The following is a 25719-nucleotide window of genomic DNA, read 5'->3' on the forward strand; positions in this document are numbered from 1 at the left end:
AACTATCGGCAGAATTCGAGATGAAGGACCTTGGACAACTCAAGTATTTTTTGGGAATTGAGGTTGCTTACTCAAACCAAGGCATTTTCATATCTCAAAGGAAGTATATACTCGATCTCTTGCAGGAAACTGGGAAACTAGGATGCAAACCTTCAAGTGTTCCCATAGAGCAAAACCACAAGTTGAGCCTTGAAGAAGAAAGTGCCAAAGTTGACAGAGTCCAATATCAGAGGTTGGTAGGGAAGTTGATTTACCTGGCACACACTAGGCCTGACTTGGCTTATGCAGTCAGTGTAGTGAGTCAATTTATGCATGACCCGAGAATGCGACACTTACAATCTGTTGATCGCATCTTGCAATACCTCAAGGCTACTCCAGGAAGAGGACTATTGTTCAAAAGAGGTGGAAGTTTAACTATAGAAGCCTACACCGATGCTGACTATGCAGGATCAATTAGTGATAGAAGATCCACTTCGGGTTTTTGCACCCTCTTGTGTGGGAACCTTGTCACATGGAGAAGTAAGAAACAAAATGTAGTGGCTCGATCAAGCGCTGAGGCAGAATTTCGAGCTTTGGCTCAAGGAATTTGTGAGTTACTTTGGATGAGGATCATTCTAAATGATCTGAAAATACAATGTGAAGGGCCTATGAAGTTGTTCTGTGACAACAAGTCAACAATCAGTATTGCTCATAATCCTGTTCAGCATGACAGGACCAAACACATTGAGATTGACCGCCACTTCATCAAGGAAAAACTAGACAATGGTTTAATAGCTACATCCTACATTCCTTCTAGGCATCAACTAGCAGATGTGTTAACAAAAGGCTTGCCACCTGATCGTTTCAATCAATTGACTTGCAAGCTGGGAATGATTGATATCCATTCACCAGCTTGAGGGGGAGTGTTGGAATTATAAAATATTGGAATTATAAATTTGTATTTAGGAGTCAATACATGTACCTAGGAGTCTATGCCTAGAAAATTACATACATGCATCTAGGAACTAGCAACATCCTTGAAAATCTTATCTTGTATTTACTCTCTAGTGTGTATATAATCAAATTACTTGAGTGCATTAGGAACTCAAGCATTTTACCAAATATTCAATTCTCTACACAATTATATAAGTCAAAACAAAACAAATTACATAGGTCACACAAATTTAGAGCAAATAATTACTAATAGTGTTAATAATCATTGCTATATACAAGAAAAATGGATTGAATTACATTACAATCAACTTCACTTAATCATCAATCTTCTAGTAGCACACAACAAATACTCAAAATCAGTTATCAAATATCATCTTAATGCTCCAATCTGAAACTTATTACAAGTATACAGAAGGTGTCAGCATTAGAATAAGCCACAACAAAAATTATATAATTACTAGGATCAACATATGAATTGTCCATCATTTATTCCGCTTTCTTACCAGGGAGAATGTAAATTCGTAGCCACCATTTGAGGATCATTGAATATTGTTGGAACAGTTACCAGCAACATCATTATCATCTTTCTCTTTCTTATAAAGAGGACATATTGCACACTTTCTTACCTTGAAATCTGCTCCATTCGTTAGCCTATATAAACCATCATTATATCTGCATATCTCAAATGTGAATTTGTGAACACGACGAGAGAGCATTTGACTAACAATTGAAGAATCCAAGTGATATTTCCAGAGGAATGTGTGATCAGGGACAATAAATCTCTGTTCACCCTTCCACCTGAAATAGTATCTCAGCTGATCATTGCTAGGAAATATGTGTATACCATCATCAGATTCAACTACAAATCTATAGCTAAAAACTCTATCTCTTCTTTCTTCATCATGCATATCTTCAAGTCCCAAAACGACACATAGAGCGAACCCAATGAGCCTATTATCATTGCACCAGTTTAGCAAATCTGTATTCAGAGTCACTGAATGTCCTTCGCAACGGTAAGGGAACCAAGAAGGAACTGCACTCCCTGGAAAGCAATAGAACACGGATCTATATGCACCCTGAAGGATCCTCATCTGTGCATCAGCCGCAAGGTTACTTTGAGCACTTGAATCTAGCTCTTGACTATTAGTGAGATGAAATTTGAAGATACGTTGATGACCCTCTTTGCAATGTGATGAAATTGTAGTACTTGAACTTGACACTCTCCTAATGGATGGACAATCAAAAGCCCACAAGTGCTCCAGAAATGGTGGTAGCTCTGGGATACATTCAAGTCTTTTACAGTCGGTTAAATCAAGTGATTTCAAGCTTGAAAGATGAACAAGACTCTCAGGAAGGCTAACAATACCACTTTCATGAAATGACAATTCTCGGAGTGATGACAAGCGACCAATATCACTTGGAATTTCTGATAGCTTGTCACAACCTGAAAAATCAAGCTTAGAGAGAAGGTTTATGTTACTGATGTTGTTTGGAAGAAGCTCAATATCTCTGCACAAATTAAGGCGCAAGGTTTGAAGCCCCACCAAATAGTCCAGCGATGAAGGAAGTTCTTTAATTGCTGTTTTTGTTAAGCTAATGTGAGCAAAATTTTCTGCAGGCTCCAAGATCTCTGGGAAGGTCTTCAGCATTGAGCAGCCATACAAATCAAATTTTGTTAACTTCAATTTGAAAATGCTGCTTGGAATAGTTTCAAGAGATTCACAGCAGGTGAGGTCTAACTTACAAAGTTTGTTGAGACTTCCAATGCAAGAAGGAATAACCTCGAGCATTGAGCAATTGTGTAAGCTCAATTCTTCAAGCCCAACTAAATTGTGCAAGGATGAAGGCAGTTCCTTTATTGCCGTTTCGTCTAAGATAAGCATCGATAAATTTTCTGATATCTCCTCAATTTCTGGGAACTCCTCTAAATTCAAGCAAAAACGGAGGTAAAGTCTTTTGAGAAATTTCAATTTCAAAAGGTCGATTGGAAGGCTTATGAGTGATTCACAGTAAGAGAGATCCAACCAACAAAGCTCACTGAGACTTGGAAATAATGTGGATGAACCTTCTCTCAACACTTTTAAGTTTAGTAAGTGTATATTATCCTTCGGAATAGTATGTTTATTTAACTCATCAGAGACAAGAGGGTCAATAGTATATGAGAATTTCTCAAATATGGAACTAGGTTGTTGGTTGATGCCGAGTGCCAATTTCCCGGGCAAAATGTTTCTGTGTATGCTATCCCTTCGTGTTCTAGCACGTGAGCAACCATATGATAGAACCCCGTGTTTGTACTACTGACCGAAAACATCTTAAGGTTGCAACAATTATATAGAACTATTAATCCTAAAGACCTCGAGAGAATATTGCTAGGAATGATTAAACTCCTAAGCTCAACACAACCATTTAACCATAAACATTTTAGCCTGCTGAGAAAACCAGAAGAGTAAACTTGAACCAACTCTTTGCATTCACTAAGAATTACTTCTTCAATGTTTGGGCATCCTGATAGGTCTGGTATTCGAATCAGTTTTCGAGAACCACTAAGATCAAGCTTTTTCAAATTCGGTAAATGCTAGCAAAATCAAGAGCACATGTACATCATTAGGTACTCGCAGAAACTACCAATCACTTGATAAAAAGAAATAGCTACTTGCTAATTTAATTCCAACATTATGTATCTAATATATAATTCATTTGCAACTACTGATCACTTAATGAAAATGAATAATCACTCATTAACAAGAAATGGTTGTCCCTAAATTTCATCATTGAGGTTACTTTATCTATTAATATTTTTTTTGAAAAAAAATCATCTAATAATATGATTATTTATTATTCTCTTTATAAAAATGTTTGATCTTAATGATTTCAGCTTTTATTGTCTCAGTTATAGAAAACTGTAGTTGATATTGATTTTTCGAAATTTGTTTGCAAAAAGTTAAAGCTAGCAATACCTGATCTCCCTCCCAAAGTTGTTCAAGTTGACTGTCACGCATATCAAGTTGAACAAGATTTTCTGGAGAAAAATCCAGCGGCAAAGATCTTTGAGGGAAGGCATCCCAGCGAAGAAATCTTAAATCATCTGGAAGACTAAGAAGAAATGATGGAATGTACACATTTGAGCCTTGATTTTTGCTAGATTTATAGAACTGCAGCAGTCTTAGATTGTGCATCATTTTGAAAGTTTGAGGATTCAGTTGAACTTCTTTGATTCGGCACATGTCAAGAAATATACATTGCACAGAATCTGTCCCCTAAAAGTTAAAGGAAGGACTTATAAACAGAAATACAAATAAGCTGTAAAGAAATAACCGCCAAGTGTTTCCAATATGCGATAAAGACATAAAGTACATGTGTATAAAAAAGGTTTCATGTTGTGAAGAAAGCAATATAAGAAACATAAAGGTTTTACCTTGTTCTTTCTTAAAACATGATAAACATCCTCGTGTTTCCACAGTCGGCTGCGTTTTCCAGGATCATTTACACATTGTTGACGAACAATTTCAAGTCCCATTTCGTGTATCAAATCGTGCAGCACAATTTCACCTTTTAGAATAGATATAAGGCCCCGATCAATGAGAACTCTCATTCCAATAGTAGCCGAGAAACCACAGCTATCTAGTATTTGTTTGACAGTATTCATATCATGTCCTCTATAGAAGCAAGCTATTTCAAGAAATATATCCTTCTCCTCATCATCAAGTCTATCATAACTTAATTTCAAGGCACCAAAAATTTCACCTTCAGGTTGCTTTTTCAACTTCCCCAAAGCACTCTCCCATTCTTCCTCCGTTCTATTTTGAAGTGATAAGCCCAAAACTTTGAGAGCTAATGGGATCCCTTTGGCATAATTTAATACCTTCTCTGATAATCCCATATAAGCTCCTATAGGATAGTTTTGTTTGAAGGCATGGAAACTGAAGAGTTGTAGAGATTCTTGAAAACTCATCTCATCCACTTCATATATTTCATCAGCATCTACATTCTTAAGCACTTGCATGTCTCTACTAGTCACAATGATTCTACTTCCCTGGTCAAAGGCATCACGCCCTCCAATTAAATCTTTAAGTTGACCCGAATTGTTCACGTCATCGAGAATAAGGAGAGCCTTTGCCCGTAACTCAGATAAATAATTGCTTTTTACGTGACGTATTCCAAATCTTTCTATTTCTTCGTGAACTTTTTCAACAAAGCTGCTGGAACTGAACTGAGGAGCCAAGTTTTTATATACTGCACTAGCAATTGTTGTCTTGCCTATTCCTCCAATGCCCCAAATTCCTATGATCCGAACATCTGTAGCCTCAACATGCAAAATAGATTTGATTTGTGCAACATGCTTGTGAATTCCAATCTGTCCTTGACAATCACTCAGCGTAAAAGGAGAACGGTACAACTTTCTCCTGATATCTTTAGCAATTTCTTCAACGAGAAGGTATTCAAAATGTCTGGCAGATAAAAGGAACTGAAGCATTAGTCTTCAACAAAAAAAATTGATTAACAAATATTTATTACTAATCCTAGAGGTATTAGCGCCCGATAAAAATACTAAAGTTATTAATGCCCATTATAAATCTGCATACTACTGTTGATAAATTATTTTTTCTTAAAATGTTTTTTAGCAGCAAAGTAAGATGTATTAACCAAAAGAGTACCGGTAGAACTCAAAGTCTGTATAAAATGATCAAATGGCGCCTAATGAACCACAATCTATGACAAAAATTAAGGCAATAGTCTAAACTCCCATCAACCAAAAGCACACTCCATCAAATTAACTGACTCGTAATCAGTTACAGAACCACTTTTGCTTCTAAGCCTCACACAATGAGATATAGAAGACTTGAGCCCATGTTGCTGCACTTCCGAATCCTACTGGTTATGTCATCAACTCTTGAGTTGAGACAGTTAAAAACATTTAACTCCTTCCTCCCAAATGCAGAATAGTAGAGGTAAAAAATAGAACCATAACTGACACTAACACCAGGCTCTCATAAATCCACGCAAGTGTAAAAAAAAACAATGGAACTAGACTTATATAACATAGAATCCAGTTTGGCAGCATTTGACTTCTTCTTTTGAAAATTCGGCATCCGGTCCCAGTACCAACTAATTCGAAGGACTAATTCCAAGGTCCACTAGTAATGGCCCAATTAAAGCCAGAGCAAAACTCCATATGAATTAACCCAACACAAGCAATTGTTAGCACACCTTGAGAGAAGTACACTCTTAGATCTCAAGAGGTCACTCTTAGATCTAATATATAGTAACATACGATTAACTAATTTGTAAATAAAGCTATATAAAGCAATTAGCAATCAATCAATAAAGACTAAGCTCATTTTACTGAGTTTTTCATGATATCAATTAATTCAATTAGTGATTCCAAATCACCAAATCAATGTTAGAGTAAGTGAATTAGCAATGACGTGACCTGTTCTTTGAATCCCAACCAGAGAATCCAGCAACTTGGGTTAGAGCAGCCTTCCATTTCAGTATCAACTCTTCCTTAAATCGCTTCTCGTGCTTAACAAACGCATCAGCATAACTTCCTCTTTGATGCCTGACATTAGACGGATCCACCTTGTAGAAAATTGGTATCACCAACCTTCCAAACTTTTCTTTGCACTCCAGGATCTGTGTTAGTTCATCCAAGCACCAAGTGGAGTAGGCATAGTGTTCGGAAAAAACGATAACATAGATAGCTGATTCCTCAATTGCTTTGCGAAGAGAATCCGAAATGTGGTCACCTCTGTTGAGTCTGTCATCAATGAAAGTATTGATGTTTTCACGGCATAGAGCGGCGTAAAGATGACCGGTGAAACCGTTGCGAGTGTCTTCACCTCGGAAGCTGAGGAAGACATCGTGCAGAGTTGGAGTTGGAGTTGGAGGAGACATTATTGGAAAGTAGAAGGAATGCTGCTGCTATGAATGATTAATACTACTATGGTGGTCCGTAACTGTCAGTAACTCGGAGAAGCGCTAACCAACAACTTCAGTATTACTTTATTGAGGGCCCTCTCTTTCTCTCTAATTATAGATCTCTTTCATCTTGTTTTTCTCCTTATTTTATCCTATTTTCATTTTTTTTCATTTTTTTTTATAAACAAAATTATTTTAAATTGAGTACTAGGGATACTCAACCAATACAAAGGAAACCATGTTAACAATAGCTTTTAATATTGTTCAAAAAATCTAAAAGTAAATGCATCGAATTGTATAAATTTGTGACATATTTTCCCCTCTAAAGGCCATCCAATTCCAAGACTAAACCTTAACATTCATCATTTTTCTTTCATTAAAATGTCTAATTTCAATAAATTAATTATATTTAAGCTAAATATTTTGTTTCTCTAGTAACTTTGACTTGGATCACTTTGAGTCGGATCTAGGCAGTCTTTTCATTTTTAAGACATTTGTTTGGATTCTCAATTTTTTAAAATATACGATATTATTTCTTTCTGTCTAATTTGTTAGTCAAAGCAAACTAAATAGTTTATGTAGGGTTGATGTATATGCCAAAGTATATGTTAATTCCGTCTAACTCTTAATCACTTAAATTGTCCTGTAGTGCTTATGATTTATAAGATAACATTAATTTTTTGATCTGAATAGAGTTTTATAGTTTTAAGGAACTTCTCCTTTGTTAATTTTAAGATTGATTTTGTTTATTAAAGAATCTTCAACAATATTTTAAGATTGATTTTGTTTATTAAAGAATCTTCAACAATGGAGGATGAATTATCTGTTAGCAATCACTTATAATTTTTGCATTTATATTATCACACTCTTTGTGGCTTAATTTCCATAGTTTAAGTGGCTTTGACTGCAACACATTGTTGGTCTTGCATTTACAAATGGCTTAATTTCCATAGCCAAAATCAAGAGAAGCAGAAGGAAGACACATTAGTCGTATGTTAATTAGAAATTTCCAAAGACAATGTTCAGCAAGTAAGGAATGTCATACCCCTGAGAAAATTAGAATGGTGTTGAGTTTAATGAACAAGATGAAGAATATTTTAAAACCTAAAATATCAGTTTTTGTGATTGTTTTTTTCATCGTTAAATTAGTTAATAAATGTCAATGTTATATGTCATTTGTCACATAAGCGAAAAATAATGTTGTTACTGATATTTGAATGTAAAAGATTAACGTGATATATTTGAGAAGTTAAAAGACTCAAACGATCTTTTTAAAATTAAGGGTTCAGATTGGATATGAGTCAAAGATACGAGATGAAAAAGAATATTTAGCTTTATTTTTATGAAGCGGAATGGAGGGAGCAAAATAGCGCGAGTGGAGTGGAACGGGATGGAATAAATATGTCATTTCATCTTGAGTATTTCGTGATAGAATATAACAATTTTGTCATTCCGTCCAAATCGGAAGGAATGGAATGGAATACATACATTCCATCTTTTTTTTAGTTAATTCAAACAATGCAAACAATTTCATATCATTTCGCTCCATCTTATACCATTCTATTCCATCAATCTAAACATAGTCTTAATGATACAAAATTAGAGGATTTGCTTTCGATAAAAAATCGACTTTGAATATGATTTTTAAATCAGCTATATTGGTTGAATAATTCATCCATTAAGGGATTGTTTATTTGGGTTCAAAGCTAAACTCGTTAAAAGCTTGGTTGTATGGATTTAGGTATTAAGTCCACGGTTCGGTTTGATGACTCGGTCCGTATTAAAGTCTTCATTTGGTTCAAGATCAGCACGATGTTCAAATCTCACATGTTCATGATTAGTCTAGTATAAAACTAATGTTCGGTACAAGATCAGCCTGTTGTTAAAATCTCACAGGTTCATGGTTATCCCGGTATAAAACTAAGGTTCAGTTTGAGCTCAGACCTGTGTTTAAAACCTCATAATCAAGATCAGACCATATAAAATATTTGTTTGAAGCTTGAAGATTAATCGCTCCAAGTTTCTTGTGGAAAGAAGACTAACTGCTTTGATTCGTCATTTAGAAAGAATACTCACCACTTCTCTCCTTGTTTGCTGTTTGGTTGGAAGTTAGCCACAAACTTCATTTTCCTTGTATAAGGAGGTTTGATAACCACTTTGATCCATTGTTTAGAAAGAATACTCATCGTTTCTCTCCTTATTTGTTGTTTGGTTGGAAGTTATCTACAAATTTCATTTTCCTTGTATAAGGATGTTCGAGAGTTAAACCTACTAAAATCTTTTAAGTTTATTGGATACTCTCAAGATCAAATCTTGGGCACATGACTAAGTCATTTTTTAATGAACCTTAGTAATTCCTTGTGTCTTCTCTCCTCTCTTAACTTTTATTTTTTGCACTTTATCTTCTAAATTTTATTTTTCCACTACTTATTTCGAAAACATTTCTAAAATATTTTCAAACTCTCAAATTTATCCAAAAAGTTTTTCAAACTCAAGTTTTTCTGAAACGACACATTCATCACTATAAGCATCATCATCATAATTCCACCAATTCATCATACAAGACAAACACCTACATCTACCTTATCTCTATCATTTATAATAAACCGAGATTACCCCTCATACCTCGAACCCCTTAACAAATTTGATCTCTTCCTTTGCGTTCTACCGGCATCCTCTTTGATTCTCAGTGCCCTAGCCGCTTTCTCACTTTTCTCTGAAACTTCACGATTGTACCGAATGAATCCTCTTCTCATTATGTCCTTACCCAACTTATTTATTTTATTATTATTAATCTAAATACAATAATTGATTATTTAAACCAAAATAATTCTAACTCACATTAATCCAACTCCTACCCCATAATATGCCCCACACACGCATACGTCATACCAAATTATCAATAACTCACAAATAATCAAATAATTAAATAAATTTTAAATTTGGGGTGTTACAGCAATAATTAAATGACACGATTAGAAAATTAGTAAGTATTTCTTCATTGAGAACAATACTCATTTTGTAAAACAAGTTTTATTTGTTAAACTATGTTAAACAAGGAGAGTTCTTCTAATAGTTTTACTTTGAGTTAGGGGTGGAAATTTTGCCCGTTCGTAGTGGGTACACACAGAATACCTATAAATGGTAAGGTAAAAATGAGTATAGACACGGATTCAAATAATCATCCACATAAATAAATGGGTATAAACATTGTGATATTCATTCCGCCTCATACCCGTACAATATATTTATTTATATAATTTAATTTTTATATAAAAATAAATTAATATCAATTTTAAAAAAATACATCAATATTAAAGTATTACATATTTAATATAAGTGTTTTTTTATTTCATAATTCAACAATACATTTTTTAAAAACTTTTTAATAATCCTAAAAACTTAAAATGATATGATATTTTATACTTGCTATACTTATTTTTAATAGAAATGCGAGTAACAGATATAAATAGTTACATACTCATTAGACACGGATACGGGGGCTAACGTTGATATTCAAGCGAGTATGAGTTCACGGAAATTTTTCCTATCGCAAATATGAAAATAGATATTATAGTACCCTACCCAAATTCTACTCATTTTCATCCTTACTTTGACCTAAAAATTATTATCCCAGATATTGTATAGAACCATTTCTAATGTTTAATAGTAAGTCAAAAATAAAATCTCAAAGTTTTGCAGAAAGAAAAGCAAAGCAAAACACAACTTTGCACCAAGGTGCACTTATGTCATAAACTTGTGTAGTTTGCTACCAACCCTGCAATCATCATAACTATATACAGACTATCTAACTCAATTAGAATTGAATGAAAAAAAGTTGGATAGATGTAGATTCACGCATAGATGTAAAAAAATCTCAAGTTCTTGAATACTTCAGGTTCATACTTACAAATAGATAAGATATCTCTATCATGTCACCCGAGCTTAATAAATATATTCTATATATTGGATTATTTGCATTAAAAACGATAAATGATAAAAGGAAAAGAAAGAAAAAAATCATGGTTATGCAATTTTATATTGAGGTAACTGAGTCGTCATCGCTGCCTCCACTATCACTGCTGCTACTGCTCCCGCTACCACTATCACTGCTGCTTCCACTGTCACTGCTACTGCTAGAAGAAGATGTTTGTTCACCCTTCTTCCCCTCTGCATTCACCTGGGCTCTGAGAGCCTCAGCAGCATTGGGTCCTTTGTCGACCTCATCACCACTATCATCTACATCAGCTATCTCATCATCAATGATTGGAACATTCATGTCAAATCCAACATTATCCTTTTCTTCAACATTATTGTCATTCTCAGGTGTTCCACTTCCAAAAAGGTCATCAATGTCTACATCTCGATGTTCCCCAACATCATCTATGGCAGCTGGTGAGATAGCAGAAACAGGTGGTCGTTCATTTAGTTGATCATATGACCTCTTAGAATCAAACTTGATGCCTGTCATACGGAAAGTACAATATTAAATTAATTTTAGTTTAGCAAATGCATAGCAAAGTCACTGCAGAACTATTTCATTCATTGTGAAAGCATCACTTCTGAAAACAACAAAGCACACATCCAGCAAAATATCTTGGGTATGTGCATAGAAGATATCATAGACATTTCGGAAGATGCAACAAAGAAACGTGAAAACTATCATGTTGGAAAGAATGCATAAAATACATTTACACAAAAGTTGATATGATGATATAAAATAATTTCTTGCAGATGTAAATTTTCAATCTATACTTGGCAGCACCAAATTACAATGATATCCAAATGAAAAGCTTAGTATATCCTACCTGCACTTGATTGAAGGAAAAGGTTGCAAAATTGGAAACGGAAATGCAACCGAAAAAGGGCAAAATAGAGAGTAGTACAGAAAAAAATAAACATTTGTTGTCATGAAAATATTTCGCAAGTCATCAACAAAAATTCAATTAATCAAGGAAATCAACATAGTTCAAAGATTCCACTATAGAAACCTTCTTCTAACCATATCATACATACCAGTATTTTCAGGTTCACCAATATCAATACGTTCCACTTCAACCTGTGTAGAATGAATGTAAATGTAAGGAAATAAGGCAAGAAAAGAGATAAGAAGGATAAGGAATGAATAATTTACTTCCCTTCTGTCGCCAAATAATTAACAGCACAGCCAAAGCAGAGAAAAGGTTAACACTTTCTAAAAGAGGTTTGAAAGAGTATTTGTGCTTCAATTAGAACCCAACATACACCAACCTCAAAAATACAAATTCACCGGTTTCAATTCAATTTTTAATCCACTTTCTTTCCATCAATTAAGGAACACATAAAAAATAAAACAAAACACAAGCCAAGTATAGAATAATTGAATGATGCAAATATCTGCCTAAGCATCAAGTGAGAAGTAGCCGAGCGACTTGTATGTTATGTACGTCCGTACGTATGTAAACAATCAAGTTAACATTGTCCCTCCCTATACATACCAAGTTCATTAAGGTTTCAACTTCCATAAAAAACAATGAAAAACTAAATATATTTAATAAAATAAGCATATAAAGGAAAGTCTCCAACAGCATACATTTTTATGATGTAATGAACAAGACTACTAAACTAACAACTATGCTGAAAACATTTGGTAAGCACTTACTGCAACAGCTTGATTTGAGCTCCTGGCACTGCCAAAAGGTGATGGTTTTGTGTTCTTCCCAACGGGGGGTGACCAAGGATCCAAAGCTGGTCCAGATGAAGCAGCAGCTGAAGACTCCCCAGGCATTCGAAGATGCCGCAGTTGCTTTACAGCTCTATCAAGCCGCTCCAATCGAAGTGTACGACCATCAAAGAACAAGACAGCATCGTTTTCCTTGTATTCCTCGCTATTTCCCTCAAACGTCACCTTAGGTTTTCCTACTTGGTTGTTCTGAAACTCCACAGAAACTCGATTCTCTTTGGTCTTGCGTAGCAATCCTGGCTTAGTCTTATCAACTGAAGCCGGCTTAAATTCATCTATCAAAATTTCAACACATAAATTAAAAAACTCAAAATACCAAACAAAATAGTATTAGGTACTGCGTTGGGAAGAGCTTACATCGGAGAGTGCAGTATTTGTTAGCGGAATGATCTTTGAAAGAAGGTCCTAATGTGAGATTGTACCATGTATCAGGTTTAGGAGCAGTGTTAGGTTCTTCTTTAGATTTATTAGCCATTGTGGAAGGAAGTAAAGTTCAGGAACCTTACAAAACCTGTTTCAAAATGAGTTTTAGTTAAATTCATATAATTGAAAAAGAAATGAACAAATAAAGATTGGCCTGATGATAAGTCAATTCAAATGAGAGTTGTGCAGAGACATCAGACCGGAGAAATGTGCAACATTTCGGTCAGTAGACTACTTAACCAAAAATAAAAGATAAGGCTAATGAAGAGAACATATTGTAACCCTAAGTTGCAGTTACATTTTGAATCTGTATATTAAACACCATAATCAGCATACAATAAAACCTAATAACAACATTTCGACTATCTTAATTGTAACCAACTTCAGCATCACCAGAACAATTTTACAGATTATATTAACAGATTGGAAACTCTGTTTGATAAAAGGATTGTTGAAGAAATTTACAATTTAACAATGATGATCGATAAAGGGATTGTTGAAGGAGCTTAATGAGAAATTAGGTTTTGATTTAAGGGGAAATTTAGAATTTTGTAATGATGATTGATAATAAAAACCTGAACGGAATTTTAACTGTTTCGGCGCCGATGGAAAATTCCGGCTGCGTTTGCCGGGCGGTTGAGTTCAGTACTGCGACTCCGACTAATCATCGATGATAAATTTGTTTAAATTATTTCTTAAAATGTGTTTAGAATAATGATGGCTTTTTGAAAACAAAAAATACTCAACCAAGATAAGAGATTAGGATTTACTATTTTTCAATAATAATATGATGTAATAAAAAAATTTAACTTTTAAATTAGTCTAACAAAATAATTTTACAATCAAAGTTACAATAGCAAGAAATAGGACGGGAATGGCGCACAAAATTTGAAAAAAAAGGGAACCAAAATGGAAGTGTTATCAAATCGTAATCGTAGTGTGACTTAAGATGCAAATAAATGAGTGATTTTTTGGATATACTATATTGTGATTGGATCATGACGCGACTTATGAATCATTCAGTTATGTCGCGCAGGACTAATGATGACTCGTGCTGTGATTATGTTGTTTCGCAACGTTATTGTTCGAAATAGAAGACTCTTCGAACAGCACTTATAATCGAGTTACGCAGCTTTTGTCATGGTGGAGAAATGCCCAACAACTTCGAGCTAGCGATATAACACCAATTCAAATGACAATTGTAACTAAGTGAATAAACTTTTGGTTGGTCGCTTCAAATGTAACATCGACGCAGGTCGGCGCCAAGGGGTAGGCAACTTAGACCTCTGCCTTGGGCCTCCGATTTCTTAAGGCCTCTGTTTATTTCTTTTCAAGTGTTCTGAAGTATTTATGTACATGGCTTTTTTTAATTGTTTTGCAATCTTATTTTTAATTTTGGGAAGTGAAAATAGAGCACAATAAATTTTGTTTGCTCTCATTCTTATTAATGTGTATTTTAGTCTCAAGTAGTTAACTTTTAAATTATATTGTTTTGTGTATGATGCTTTTTGGTATAGCACGTATTTAAAAGAAACTATTATGAAAACTAATATTGATAGTTAAAATTTTCTCATTTAATTTTAATATATAATTTTAATATATTTTAAATTTTGTCTGCTGAAAAATAGTCATTATTTTTCTATTAAATAATATCAACTCTAAAATTTGAATCGGTGAAATTAAAATTATAATGAAAAAAGAAAATAGTTGAGGTTTTGAATTATATATTATCTCAACAAAGAATAAATGAGTTGACTATATTATAAATTAAAAAATATTAATTAAAATTGATTGTAATGTAAATAATTATTTTTCATTTTAAAAAGCTCAAAAAATAAATTAAAATAATAAATAATAAACTTGATTTTTGAAAAAAAAAACCTTGTTAAAATTCGGCCTTAGGCCTCAACATTTGTCGGGCCGGCCCTGCATCGACGCATCCTTCTCTAATAATAAGATAGGTATATGTGCTTGCATTAGAGATGGTGAGGGTTGTTTTGTTGCAGCCAAAACGGAATGATTTTCACCTAGTATTGAAATTGATATTGGTGAAGCTTTAGGTCTTATGGCATCTATTAGATGGATGCGTGAGCTTGAATATGACAATGTGGATTTCGAATTGGATGTCAAAAGCGTTGTGGACGATGTGAACACTTTGAAATCAAACGACTCGAATTTTAGTGTTGTTACACGTAAATCTAATCAATTACTGACTCTTTTATTAGGAACTCTCATGTTAAGTTTGCTAAGAGACAGGCTAATGAGGTTACTCTTGTTTTTGGCACGGGCGGCTCCATATCTTGCTAGTTTTCACAATTTTATCGATGTACCAACATGTAACCAGAATATAATAATTATTATTATTAATGATACAAATTAAGCCTTTTCCCGTAAGAAAAAAACATCTATTGTGTTTTGGTTTAAAAAAAATTTAAGTTCAAGTGTGAGTGATTAATTCCATATCGGCTATAAATGAATAAAATGTTAGATTTATAAAAAATATGACTCATATACCTAATGTCTTAAGATTTTAAATGAAGAGACGGGATCTCTATGTATATTGTTTATGTGGATTTTTTTTATTTAAACATGTAAAATATATTTTATTATATTTATAAATAATATTTTTTAGGCCATACAAAATCACCATGTTCTTAGATATATTTATAAAACTATAAAAAGTTTCATTTTTAATACTTCAAAAATTGTCTTTATCAATATTGTTAAGTCATCATGCATGTATGATGTACTATTATACTTTTTCGATAACTTTTTTTGTTGGTATGCTTAGAATACTATTAACATCATCTAAAAAAATTAAATTTTTTATCAAGAATAAATTGCATAAATATAGTTTTAAACTTTAATGTTCAGAAAACCAAATTAACACAAATAAAGATATAGAAAGTAAGTTATACATTTTAAGCAACTTCTATCATAACACATACATCATGTGCAAAGTTTGTTAGAGTCTCCATTTAGGTCTCAACTTAATTTGACTTTTAAAGGAAGAAGAAGAAAATTATAAGGGTTATGAAAAAATTTAAAAAATATTATAGGAACTAAAAATATATTAATTTTATTATTTATTATTTGAATAATTACAAATATTAGTATTACATCCTCTTTAGTTTCCTTAAAAAAATTCTACTAAACCATTTATTAAATTGTTAAAAAAAACTAAATTTACATAAAATAGTTAAGAATGCTCATCAATTTGTGTTATTCTTACGGAAAAGAAAAAAAAAACTCATAATTTTATTGAAAATGAAAAGTGTGATAGAATATAAATAATTAAAATTTCGATAGCTAATTTTTATGCTGTTGTGCACATAGATATTCAGTTTATTAAAAAATTATATTCTTAAATATAGGAATATTTTTTTAAAAAAATATTTATAATTTTTTATAAAACTATTGTTAATTAAGTACATTAAATTATCTTTTCACTTGGAAATAATCTTGTAAAATTATATTTTAAACAATTTTTTAATTCTAGACATTTATTCTAGAAAATTTTATGTTACAAATTAGTTATTGTATGTTTGTTTTCAATCTTAGAAAAGGTAATAGTATTTTTAGAATGCAAAATTGATTCTCAACGATTTTAATATATTCGATTCTGTAATTTGTTAAAGTAGAATTGATTATGCCTTTGAAATTAATTCTACTTAAAGTTAAAATAAATTTATTGTTCGATTCATTTTTATAATGTAATTAAATATAAATCTGTTAAACTTAACTCTATTAAAATCAATTTTATCAAACTCAAATCTACTGTAATCAATTTTGTGTACCGCACGTTCAAATATATTCTTATATATATTTACATTTTAAAACCAGGTACAATTCATGTTACATTTTGGTTTTGTACATAGAATTATTCAAACAAAAAGCAAAGCGATTTCATTAGAACTACTACACTTTAGGTAACATATTTGAATGGAGCCATTGTTTCTAAAACCAACAAAATTGGACAATTATTGTTGTCTAACTATATGTGTTTTATATTGGAATTTGTTGCGGTTGCTTCTGCCCATAGTTTTACGTTGTAGGTGATATCGATTGATAGTTAATTTAAAATTGAACGAGTTGGATAACAATTAATAATAAGTTAAGTGAAATTTTTATAGTAAAGTAGTAACTTTAATAGCAGTGTAAAATGATTTAAAAAATATTACTTAATTAATAATTTAACAATTATATTATTTTTATAAATTATTATTAAATTAAGTTTTTTAAAAAGTGAATGTAACAACACTAAACACAGTTAAACAATAGATATCAAAAATATATTAAATGCATATGTGTAAATTCTAGTGGGATGATAGATGATAAAGTATGAGTGAATATAAAAAAGATTAACGTTACAAACGACAAAAAAAGGTTGGTGGAGTGAAAACGGGTAAAAAAAAATTACAGTAAAAAATGCATAATTATTTTATTAAAAATTTAACTTTTTTATTTAAACAATAAAAAAAATTAATTTTATTTTAAATTATAATAAATTGCAATACACGAATAAATTTTTGTTGAATTATCGTTAGAAAATATATTTAAAAATAATTAAAATTTCAAATTTTGAGATAAAAAGATAACAATTTAATTAGTATATACTGACAATGTAAAATATTTTGTACACAACCAATTAATCATATAATCATTAGATTCTCATTAATGACTGACTTTTATCTTATTTATCTAAAACTAGTATAATACGCGTGCTTTCGCACAGGTAAATTTGTTTGATATTGTAGTTATAATATTTTGAAATATACTGTAAAAGTATTTTTTTTAAAATATTATGTAAGAAAAATGCAAGCTCAAAGCTACAAAATTGTAAGTGGTTTGAATTGAATTACACAACAATAAAACTTGTTAGGTCACAACGCAATATCAACATTATTATAAGATTTAAAATATCATTCATAAATAAGTGAATTATTGAATTCCCAACATGGCATAGGAGAAATTATTAAATGGTGCAAGTATCATCCAAGAGACAAACTTCTCAACTATACTTTTTTTCTTCTTTTCAACGATATCTCTAATGAATGTTAAGTAGCAAGCAATTCAAGAGAAGATCATAATATCAAATAGGGTGGAACTAAGCTTACACCATTTCTCTACAAAGGAACCATTTGAAATGTTGTAATTAATTTCTTTAATGGCTCGGGTCTTCAATTTTGTGGATTGATTTCTAAGAGGTCATTAATGTTCAGCAATTCATCTGACTTATTTAACCAAATACCATCTATAAATATCATACTCGAATAGAAAAAAGTGAACCTGAAACAAAATCGAACTGGAAAAATAGGTTATATAAACCTCAGTTATAAGGGGAATCATCGGAGAAGGCGCCGTCTACTCTTGACATACATGGAGCCAACCAGCCACATCACGGTCCTCGTCAAATACACTATCCGTTCATTCCTTCCTTCTCTATGCTCTTAAAAATTAATTCATTAAAATTGTTTTTACTATTGTAGAGATATTTGATAGCTAATCTTTTGATTGTATTGTAGGGTGAGATCAATCAAGTTTATTTCAGGATGAAAAGAAACACTTCAATGAAAAAGCTCATGAATTCTTACTGTGATCGATACTCTCTTCACTTCAACTCAACCGTTTTTCTCTTTGATTCTCGTCTCATATCACCAAACCTCTCTCCCTTTCAGGTACATCATCACTTCTATACTTCTAGTACTTGTTTTTATAATATTGTTAGGGTTACGTTCTCTTGAGGTTAAATTAGGGTTTAATATTACCATAAAGTAACTTCACTGTCGAGTTTTGATTTGAATATATACATATTATGCTTCAGCTAAACTTAAAAGATGGGGATGAAATAGATGCTGCCTTCCAAGAAGATTGTATCGAAATTAAGGTCAAAGGCCAGGTACGAATTCCACCACCGTTTTTCCTTTTTAGGGTTTTGGATTTAAGGTTAATTTTTTTTTGTTTATTTCTATAAAACACATATTACACCTGGACACGACACAACAAGATAATCATATTTTAACATGAGAGGTGTTACACTAATTTGTGACTTTTGGATATTATAGTATGGATTTGAAGCTTCTTATGTGATCCGAAGAACCGATCCATTGAGAAATATTATGGATAAATATTGTTTGCATTATCGTCTTAGTTTTGATGCAGTTGGTTTTTTGTTTGATGGGCGTCTCACCAAACCTGAGGAGACTCCATATGAGGTTTGTGTTTGTGAATATATGTTCATTATTATTTCATTTAAATTTATGCTAACTATATAATCGTGTCATTATCATAATTCTTGGTTATATTTTATGCAGCTCGGAATTCAGGATGGCGATGAAATTCTTGTCATGCTTCACATGAGTGCTTGCGGTGTTTTATCGTTTAGGATGAAATTTGATTGATTTTGGTTAAGGCTAATTAATGCTTTTATCTAGTAGTATTATGCAGATGTTGCATCTGAACTTTGCACTTACTTATCTTTAGTTATATATATATATATATATATATATATATATATATATATATATATATATATATATATATATATATATATATATATATATATATATATATATATATATATATATATATATATATATATATATATGAATGGATTATCATATTTCTTTATGTATAATATATGTTTGAATGAATTATCATGCGAAATTTCTTAAATGTCTTTTAAAATCGAAAGTATATTTTCGGTGTGCATCAAAATTTGATAAATTATACATTGGAATCGAAATTTAATTTCCGGTTTTGATCCGAAGAAGTAATTCCAGTTTTGTATTACAAGTAGTGGGTGATAAAAAAATTAATTTTATTTTAAATTATAATAAATTGCAATACACGGATAAATTTTTATTGAATTATCGTTAGAAAATATATTTAAAAATAATTAAAATTTCAAATTTTGAGATAAAAAGATAACAATTTAATTAGTATATACTGACAATGTAAAATATTTTGTACACAACCAATTAATCATATAATCATTAGATTCTCATTAATGACTGACTTTTATCCTATTTATCTAAAACTAGTATAATACGCGTGCTTTCGCACAGGTAAATTTGTTGGATATTGTAGTTATAATATTTTGAAATATACTGTAAAAGTATTTTTTTTTAAAAATAATATGTTAGAAAAATGCAAGCTCAAAGCTACAAAATTGTAAGTGGTTTGAATTGAATTACACAGCAATAAAACTTGTTAGGTCACAACGCAATATCAACATTATTATAAGATTTAAAATATCATTCATAAATAAGTGAATTATTGAATTCCCAACATGGCATAGGAGAAATTATTAAATGGTGCAAGTATCATCCAAGAGACAAACTTCTCAACTATACTTTTTTTCTTCTTTTCAATGATATCTCTAATGAATGTTAAGTAGCAAGCAATTCAAGAAAAGATCATAACATTAAATAGGGTGGAATTAAGCTTACACCATTTCTCTACAAAAGAACCATTTGAAATGTTGTAATTAATTTCTTTAATGGCTCAGGTCTTCAATTATGTGGATTGATTTCCAAGAGGTCATTAATGTTCAGCAATTCATCTGACTTATTTAACCAAATACCATCTATAAATATCATACTCGAATAGAAAAAAGTGAACCTGAAACAAATTCTAACTGGAAAAATAGGTTATATAAACCCCAGTTATAAGGGGAATCATCGGAGAAGACGTCGTCTACTCTTGACATACATAGAGCCAACCAGCCACATCACGGTCCTCGTCAAATACACTGTCCGTTCATTCCTTCCTTCCTTCTCTATGCTCTTAAAAATTAATTCATTAAAATTGTTTTTACTATAGTAGAGATATTTGATAGCTAATCTTTTGATTGTATTGTAGGGTGAGATCAATCAAGTTTATTTCAGGATGAAAAGAAACACTTCAATGAAAAAGCTCATGAATTCTTACTGTGATCGATACTCTCTTCACTTCAACTCAACCGTTTTTCTCTTTGATTCTCGTCTCATATCACCAAACCTCTCTCCCTTTCAGGTACATCATCACTTCTATACTTCTAGTACTTGTTTTTATAATATTGTTAGGGTTACGTTCTCTTGATATTAAATTAGGGTTTAATATTACCATAAAGTAACTTCACTGTTGAGTTTTGATTTGAATATATACATATTATGCTTCAGCTAAACTTAAAAGATGGGGATGAAATAGATGCTGCCTTCAAAGAAGATTGTATCGAAATTAAGGTCAAAGGCCAGGTACGAATTCCACCACCGTTTTTCCTTTTTAGGGTTTTGGATTTAAGGTTTTTTTTTTTGTTTATTTCTATAAAACACATATTACACCTGGACACGACACAACAAGATAATCATATTTTAACATGAGAGGTGTTACACTAATTTGTGACTTTTGGATATTGTAGTATGGATTTGAAGTTTCTTATGTGATCCGAAGAACCGATCCATTGAAAAATATTATGGATAAATATTGTTTGCATTATCGTCTTAATTTTGATGCAGTTGGTTTTTTGTTTGATGGGCGTCTCACCAAACCTGAGGAGACTCCATATGAGGTTTGTGTTTGTGAATATATGTTCATTATTATTTCATTTAAATTTAAGCTAACTATATAATCGTGTCATTATCATAATTCTTGGTTATATTTTATGCAGCTCGGAATTCAGGATGGCGATGAAATTCTTGTCATGCTTCACATGAGTGCTTGCGGTGTTTTATCGTTTAGGATGAAATTTGATTGATTTTGGTTAAGGCTAATTAATGCATTTATCTAGTAGTATTATGCAGATGTTGCATCTGAACTTTGCACTTACTTATCTTTAGTTATATATATATATATATATATATATATATATATATATATATATATATATATATATATATATATATATATATATATATATATATATATATATATATATATATATATATATGAATGGATTATCACATTTCTTTATGTATAATATATGTTTGAATGGATTATCATGCGAAATTCCTTAAATGTCTTTTAAAATCGAAAGTATATTTTCGGTGTGCATCAAAATTTGATAAATTGTACATTGGAATCGAAATTTAATTTCCGGTTTTGATCCGAAGAAGTAATTCCAGTTTTGTATTACAAGTAGTGGGTGATAAAAAAATTAATTTTATTTTAAATTATAATAAATTGCAATACACGGATAAATTTTTATTGAATTATCGTTAGAAAATATATTTAAAAATAATTAAAATTTCAAATTTTGAGATAAAAAGATAACAATTTAATTAGTATATACTGACAATGTAAAATATTTTGTACACAACCAATTAATCATATAATCATTAGATTCTCATTAATGACTGACTTTTGTCCTATTTATCTAAAACTAGTATAATACGCGTGCTTTCGCACAGGTAAATTTGTTGGATATTGTAGTTATAATATTTCGAAATATACTGTAAAAGTATTTTTTTTTTGAATAATATGTTAGAAAAATGCAAGCTCAAAGCTACAAAATTGTAAGTGGTTTGAATTGAATTACACAGAATTAAAACTTGTTAGTTCACAACGCAATATCAACATTATTATAAGATTTAAAATATCATTCATAAATAAGTGAATTATTGAATTCCCAACATGGCTTAGGAGAAATTATTAAATGGTGCAAGTATCATCCAAGAGACAAACATCTCAACTATACTTTTTTCTTCTTTTCAACGATATCTCTAATGAATGTTAAGTAGCAAGCAATTCAAGAGAAGATCATAACATCAAATAGGGTGGAATTAAGCTTACACCATTTCTCTACAAAAGAACCATTTGAAATGTTGTAATTAATTTCTTTAATGGCTCGGGTCTTCAATTCTGTGGATTGATTTCGAAGAGGTCATTAATGTTCAGCAATTCATCTGACTTATTTAACCAAATGCCATCTATAAATATCATACTCGAATAGAAAAAAGTGAACCTAAAACAAAATCTAACTGGAAAAATAGGTTATATAAACCTCAGTTATAAGGGGAATCATCGGAGAAGACGTCGTCTACTCTTGACATACATGGAGCCAACCAGCCACATCACGGTCCTCGTCAAATACACTGTCCGTTCATTCCTTCCTTCCTTCTCTATGCTCTTAAAAATTAATTCATTAAAATTGTTTTTACTATAGTAGAGATATTTGATAGCTAATCTTTTGATTGTATTGTAGGGTGAGATCAATTAAGTTTATTTCAGGGTGAAAAGAAACACTTCAATGAAAAAGCTCATGAATTCTTACTGTGATCGATACTCTCTTCACTTCAACTCAACCGTTTTTCTCTTTGATTCTCGTCTCATATCACCAAACCTCTCTCCCTTTCAGGTACATCATCACTTCTATACTTCTAGTACTTGTTTTTATAATATTGTTAGGGTTACGTTCTCTTGAGGTTAAATTAGGGTTTAATATTACCATAAAGTAACTTCACTGTTGAGTTTTGATTTGAATATATACATATTATGCTTTAGCTAAACTTAAAAGATGGGGATGAAATAGATGCTGCCTTCCAAGAAGATTGTATCGAAATTAAGGTCAAAGGCCAGGTACGAATTCCACCACCGTTTTTCCTTTTTAGGGTTTTGGATTTAAGGTTAATGCTTTTTTGTTTATTTCTATAAAACACATATTACACCTGGACACGACACAACAAGATAATCATATTTTAACATGAGAGGTGTTACACTAATTTGTGACTTTTGGATATTGTAGTATGGATTTGAAGCTTCTTATGTGATCCGAAGAACCGATCCATTGAGAAATATTATGGATAAATATTGTTTGCATTATCGTCTTAATTTTGATGCAGTTGGTTTTTTGTTTGATGGGCGTCTCACCAAACCTGAGGAGACTCCATATGAGGTTTGTGTTTGTGAATATATGTTCATTATTATTTCATTTAAATTTAAGCTAACTATATAATCGTGTCATTATCATAATTCTTGGTTATATTTTATGTAGCTCGGAATTCAGGATGGCGATGAAATTCTCGTCATGCTTCACATGAGTGCTTGCGGTGTTTTATCGTTTAGGATGAAATTTGATTGATTTTGGTTAAGGCTAATTAATGCATTTATCTAGTAGTATTATGCAGATGTTGCATCTGAACTTTGCACTTACTTATCTTTAGTTATATATATATATATATATATATATATATATATATATATATGGATTATCGTATTTCTTTATGTATAATATATGTTTGAATGGATTATCATGCGAAATTCCTTAAATGTCTTTTAAAATCGAAAGTATATTTTCGGTGTGCATCAAAATTTGATAAATTATACATTGGAATCGAAATTTAATTTCCGGTTTTGATCCGAAGAAGTAATTCCAGTTTTGTATTACAAGTAGTGGGTGATAAAAAAAATTAATTTTATTTTAAATTATAATAAATTGCAATACGTGGATAAATTTTTATTGAATTATCATTAGAAAATATATTTAAAAATAATTAAAATTTCAAATTTTGAGATAAAAAGATAACAATTTAATTAGTATATACTGACAATGTAAAATATTTTGTACACAACCAATTAATCATATAATCATTAGATTCTCATTAATGACTGACTTTTATCCTATTTATCTAAAACTAGTATAATACGCGTGCTTTCGCACAGGTAAATTTGTTTGATATTGTAGTTATAATATTTTGAAATATACTGTAAAAGTATTATTTTTTTAAATAATATGTTAGAAAAATGCAAGCTCAAAGCTACAAAATTGTAAGTGGTTTGAATTGAATTACACAGCAATTAAACTTGTTAGGTCACAACGCAATATCAAAATTATTATAAGATTTAAAATATCATTCATAAATAAGTGAATTATTGAATTCCCAACATGGCATAGGAGAAATTATTAAATGGTGCAAGTATCATCCAAGAGACAAACTTCTCAACTATACTTTTTTTCTTCTTTTCAACGATATCTCTAATGAATGTTAAGTAGCAAGCAATTCAAGAGAAGATCATAACATCAAATAGGGTGGAATTAAGCTTACACCACTTCTCTAAAAAAAATCACCTGAAATGTTGTAATTAATTTCTTTAACGACTCAGGTATTCAATTCTGTGGATTCATTTCTAAGAGGTCGTTAATCTTCAGCAATTCTTCTGACTTATTTAATCAAATATTATCTATAAATATCATACTTTGTTTTTTCTGACTTATTTAATCAAATATTATCTATAAATATCATACTCGAATAGAACAAAGTTAACGTGAAACAAAATCTAACTGTAAAAATAGGTTATATAAACCTCAGTTATAGCAAGATTATCTTATTAGAAACAAAAGTCATCAATTATATACAATTTTTATGAAAAAAACTATTGAGTACTCTCATTTAATACTTTTATTTTTATGAAGTCTTGTTTCTCGGTCATTATTGATCCTCCTCCTTTAGACAATTACAATCCAAATTGAACTATAAACAAAAAATATTTAAACATAATTAAAATTTCAAATTTTGAGATAAAAAGATAATAATTTAATTAATATATACCAACAATGTAATTTTTTTTACACCTTTAGTTAACCATAAATGTTAGATTTTTATTAATGAATGACTTTCATCTTATTTATTTAAAAAGTACTATCTTTGTTTTTTATTATAAATATATTTAAAAAAATGTATGAAAATGTTATAAAGATTTTTACAAAATTGTCCTTCATTAATAACACGTGGAACAAAAATTTA

General features: G+C 30.9%; 5 protein-coding genes across 6 annotated transcripts; 2 read left to right on the plus strand and 3 right to left on the minus strand.

The window, feature by feature from the left end:
• Positions 1-683: 683 nt before the first annotated feature.
• On the minus strand, positions 684-3063 carry LOC131604016 (disease resistance protein TAO1-like). Its single transcript, XM_058876503.1, has 2 exons — positions 1437-3063; positions 684-1321 (listed from the first exon to the last, which is right to left on the minus strand). Exon 1 carries the CDS (start codon positions 2814-2816, stop codon positions 1473-1475), a length of 1344 nt encoding a protein of 447 aa, XP_058732486.1. The 5' UTR covers positions 2817-3063; the 3' UTR covers positions 684-1321; positions 1437-1472.
• Positions 3059-6918, minus strand: LOC131604015 (disease resistance protein RPV1-like). Its single transcript, XM_058876502.1, has 4 exons — positions 6365-6918; positions 4349-5381; positions 3891-4190; positions 3059-3508 (listed from the first exon to the last, which is right to left on the minus strand). Exons 1-4 carry the CDS (start codon positions 6826-6828, stop codon positions 3059-3061), a joined length of 2247 nt encoding a protein of 748 aa, XP_058732485.1. The 5' UTR covers positions 6829-6918.
• A 3799-nt stretch (positions 6919-10717) lies between these two features.
• On the minus strand, positions 10718-13750 carry LOC131604017 (uncharacterized). Of its 2 annotated transcripts, none has more exons than XM_058876505.1 (5): positions 13463-13750; positions 12932-13085; positions 12494-12849; positions 11869-11911; positions 10718-11316 (listed from the first exon to the last, which is right to left on the minus strand). In XM_058876505.1, the coding sequence occupies exons 2-5, from the start codon at positions 13047-13049 to the stop codon at positions 10889-10891; spliced, it is 945 nt and encodes a 314-aa protein (XP_058732488.1). In that variant the 5' UTR covers positions 13050-13085; positions 13463-13750; the 3' UTR covers positions 10718-10888. The 2 variants fall into 2 exon arrangements, with proteins under 2 accessions (XP_058732488.1, XP_058732487.1); XM_058876504.1 differs by having other exon boundaries at positions 13573-13749.
• Positions 13751-18567: 4817 nt separating this feature from the next.
• Positions 18568-21734, plus strand: LOC131606048 (uncharacterized). The gene is made up of 8 exons (XM_058878334.1): positions 18568-18675; positions 18822-18896; positions 19063-19212; positions 19312-19368; positions 20861-21013; positions 21160-21234; positions 21399-21548; positions 21648-21734. The coding sequence occupies exons 1-8, from the start codon at positions 18568-18570 to the stop codon at positions 21732-21734; spliced, it is 855 nt and encodes a 284-aa protein (XP_058734317.1).
• A 1491-nt stretch (positions 21735-23225) lies between these two features.
• LOC131606049 (small ubiquitin-related modifier 2-like) lies at positions 23226-24056 on the plus strand. Its single transcript, XM_058878335.1, has 4 exons — positions 23226-23333; positions 23480-23554; positions 23721-23870; positions 23970-24056. The coding sequence occupies exons 1-4, from the start codon at positions 23226-23228 to the stop codon at positions 24054-24056; spliced, it is 420 nt and encodes a 139-aa protein (XP_058734318.1).
• Positions 24057-25719: the final 1663 nt, after the last annotated feature.

The sequence above is a fragment of the Vicia villosa genome, linkage group LG5 (genome assembly GCF_029867415.1).
Source record: "Vicia villosa cultivar HV-30 ecotype Madison, WI linkage group LG5, Vvil1.0, whole genome shotgun sequence".
NCBI classification, from domain to species: domain Eukaryota; kingdom Viridiplantae; phylum Streptophyta; class Magnoliopsida; order Fabales; family Fabaceae; genus Vicia; species Vicia villosa.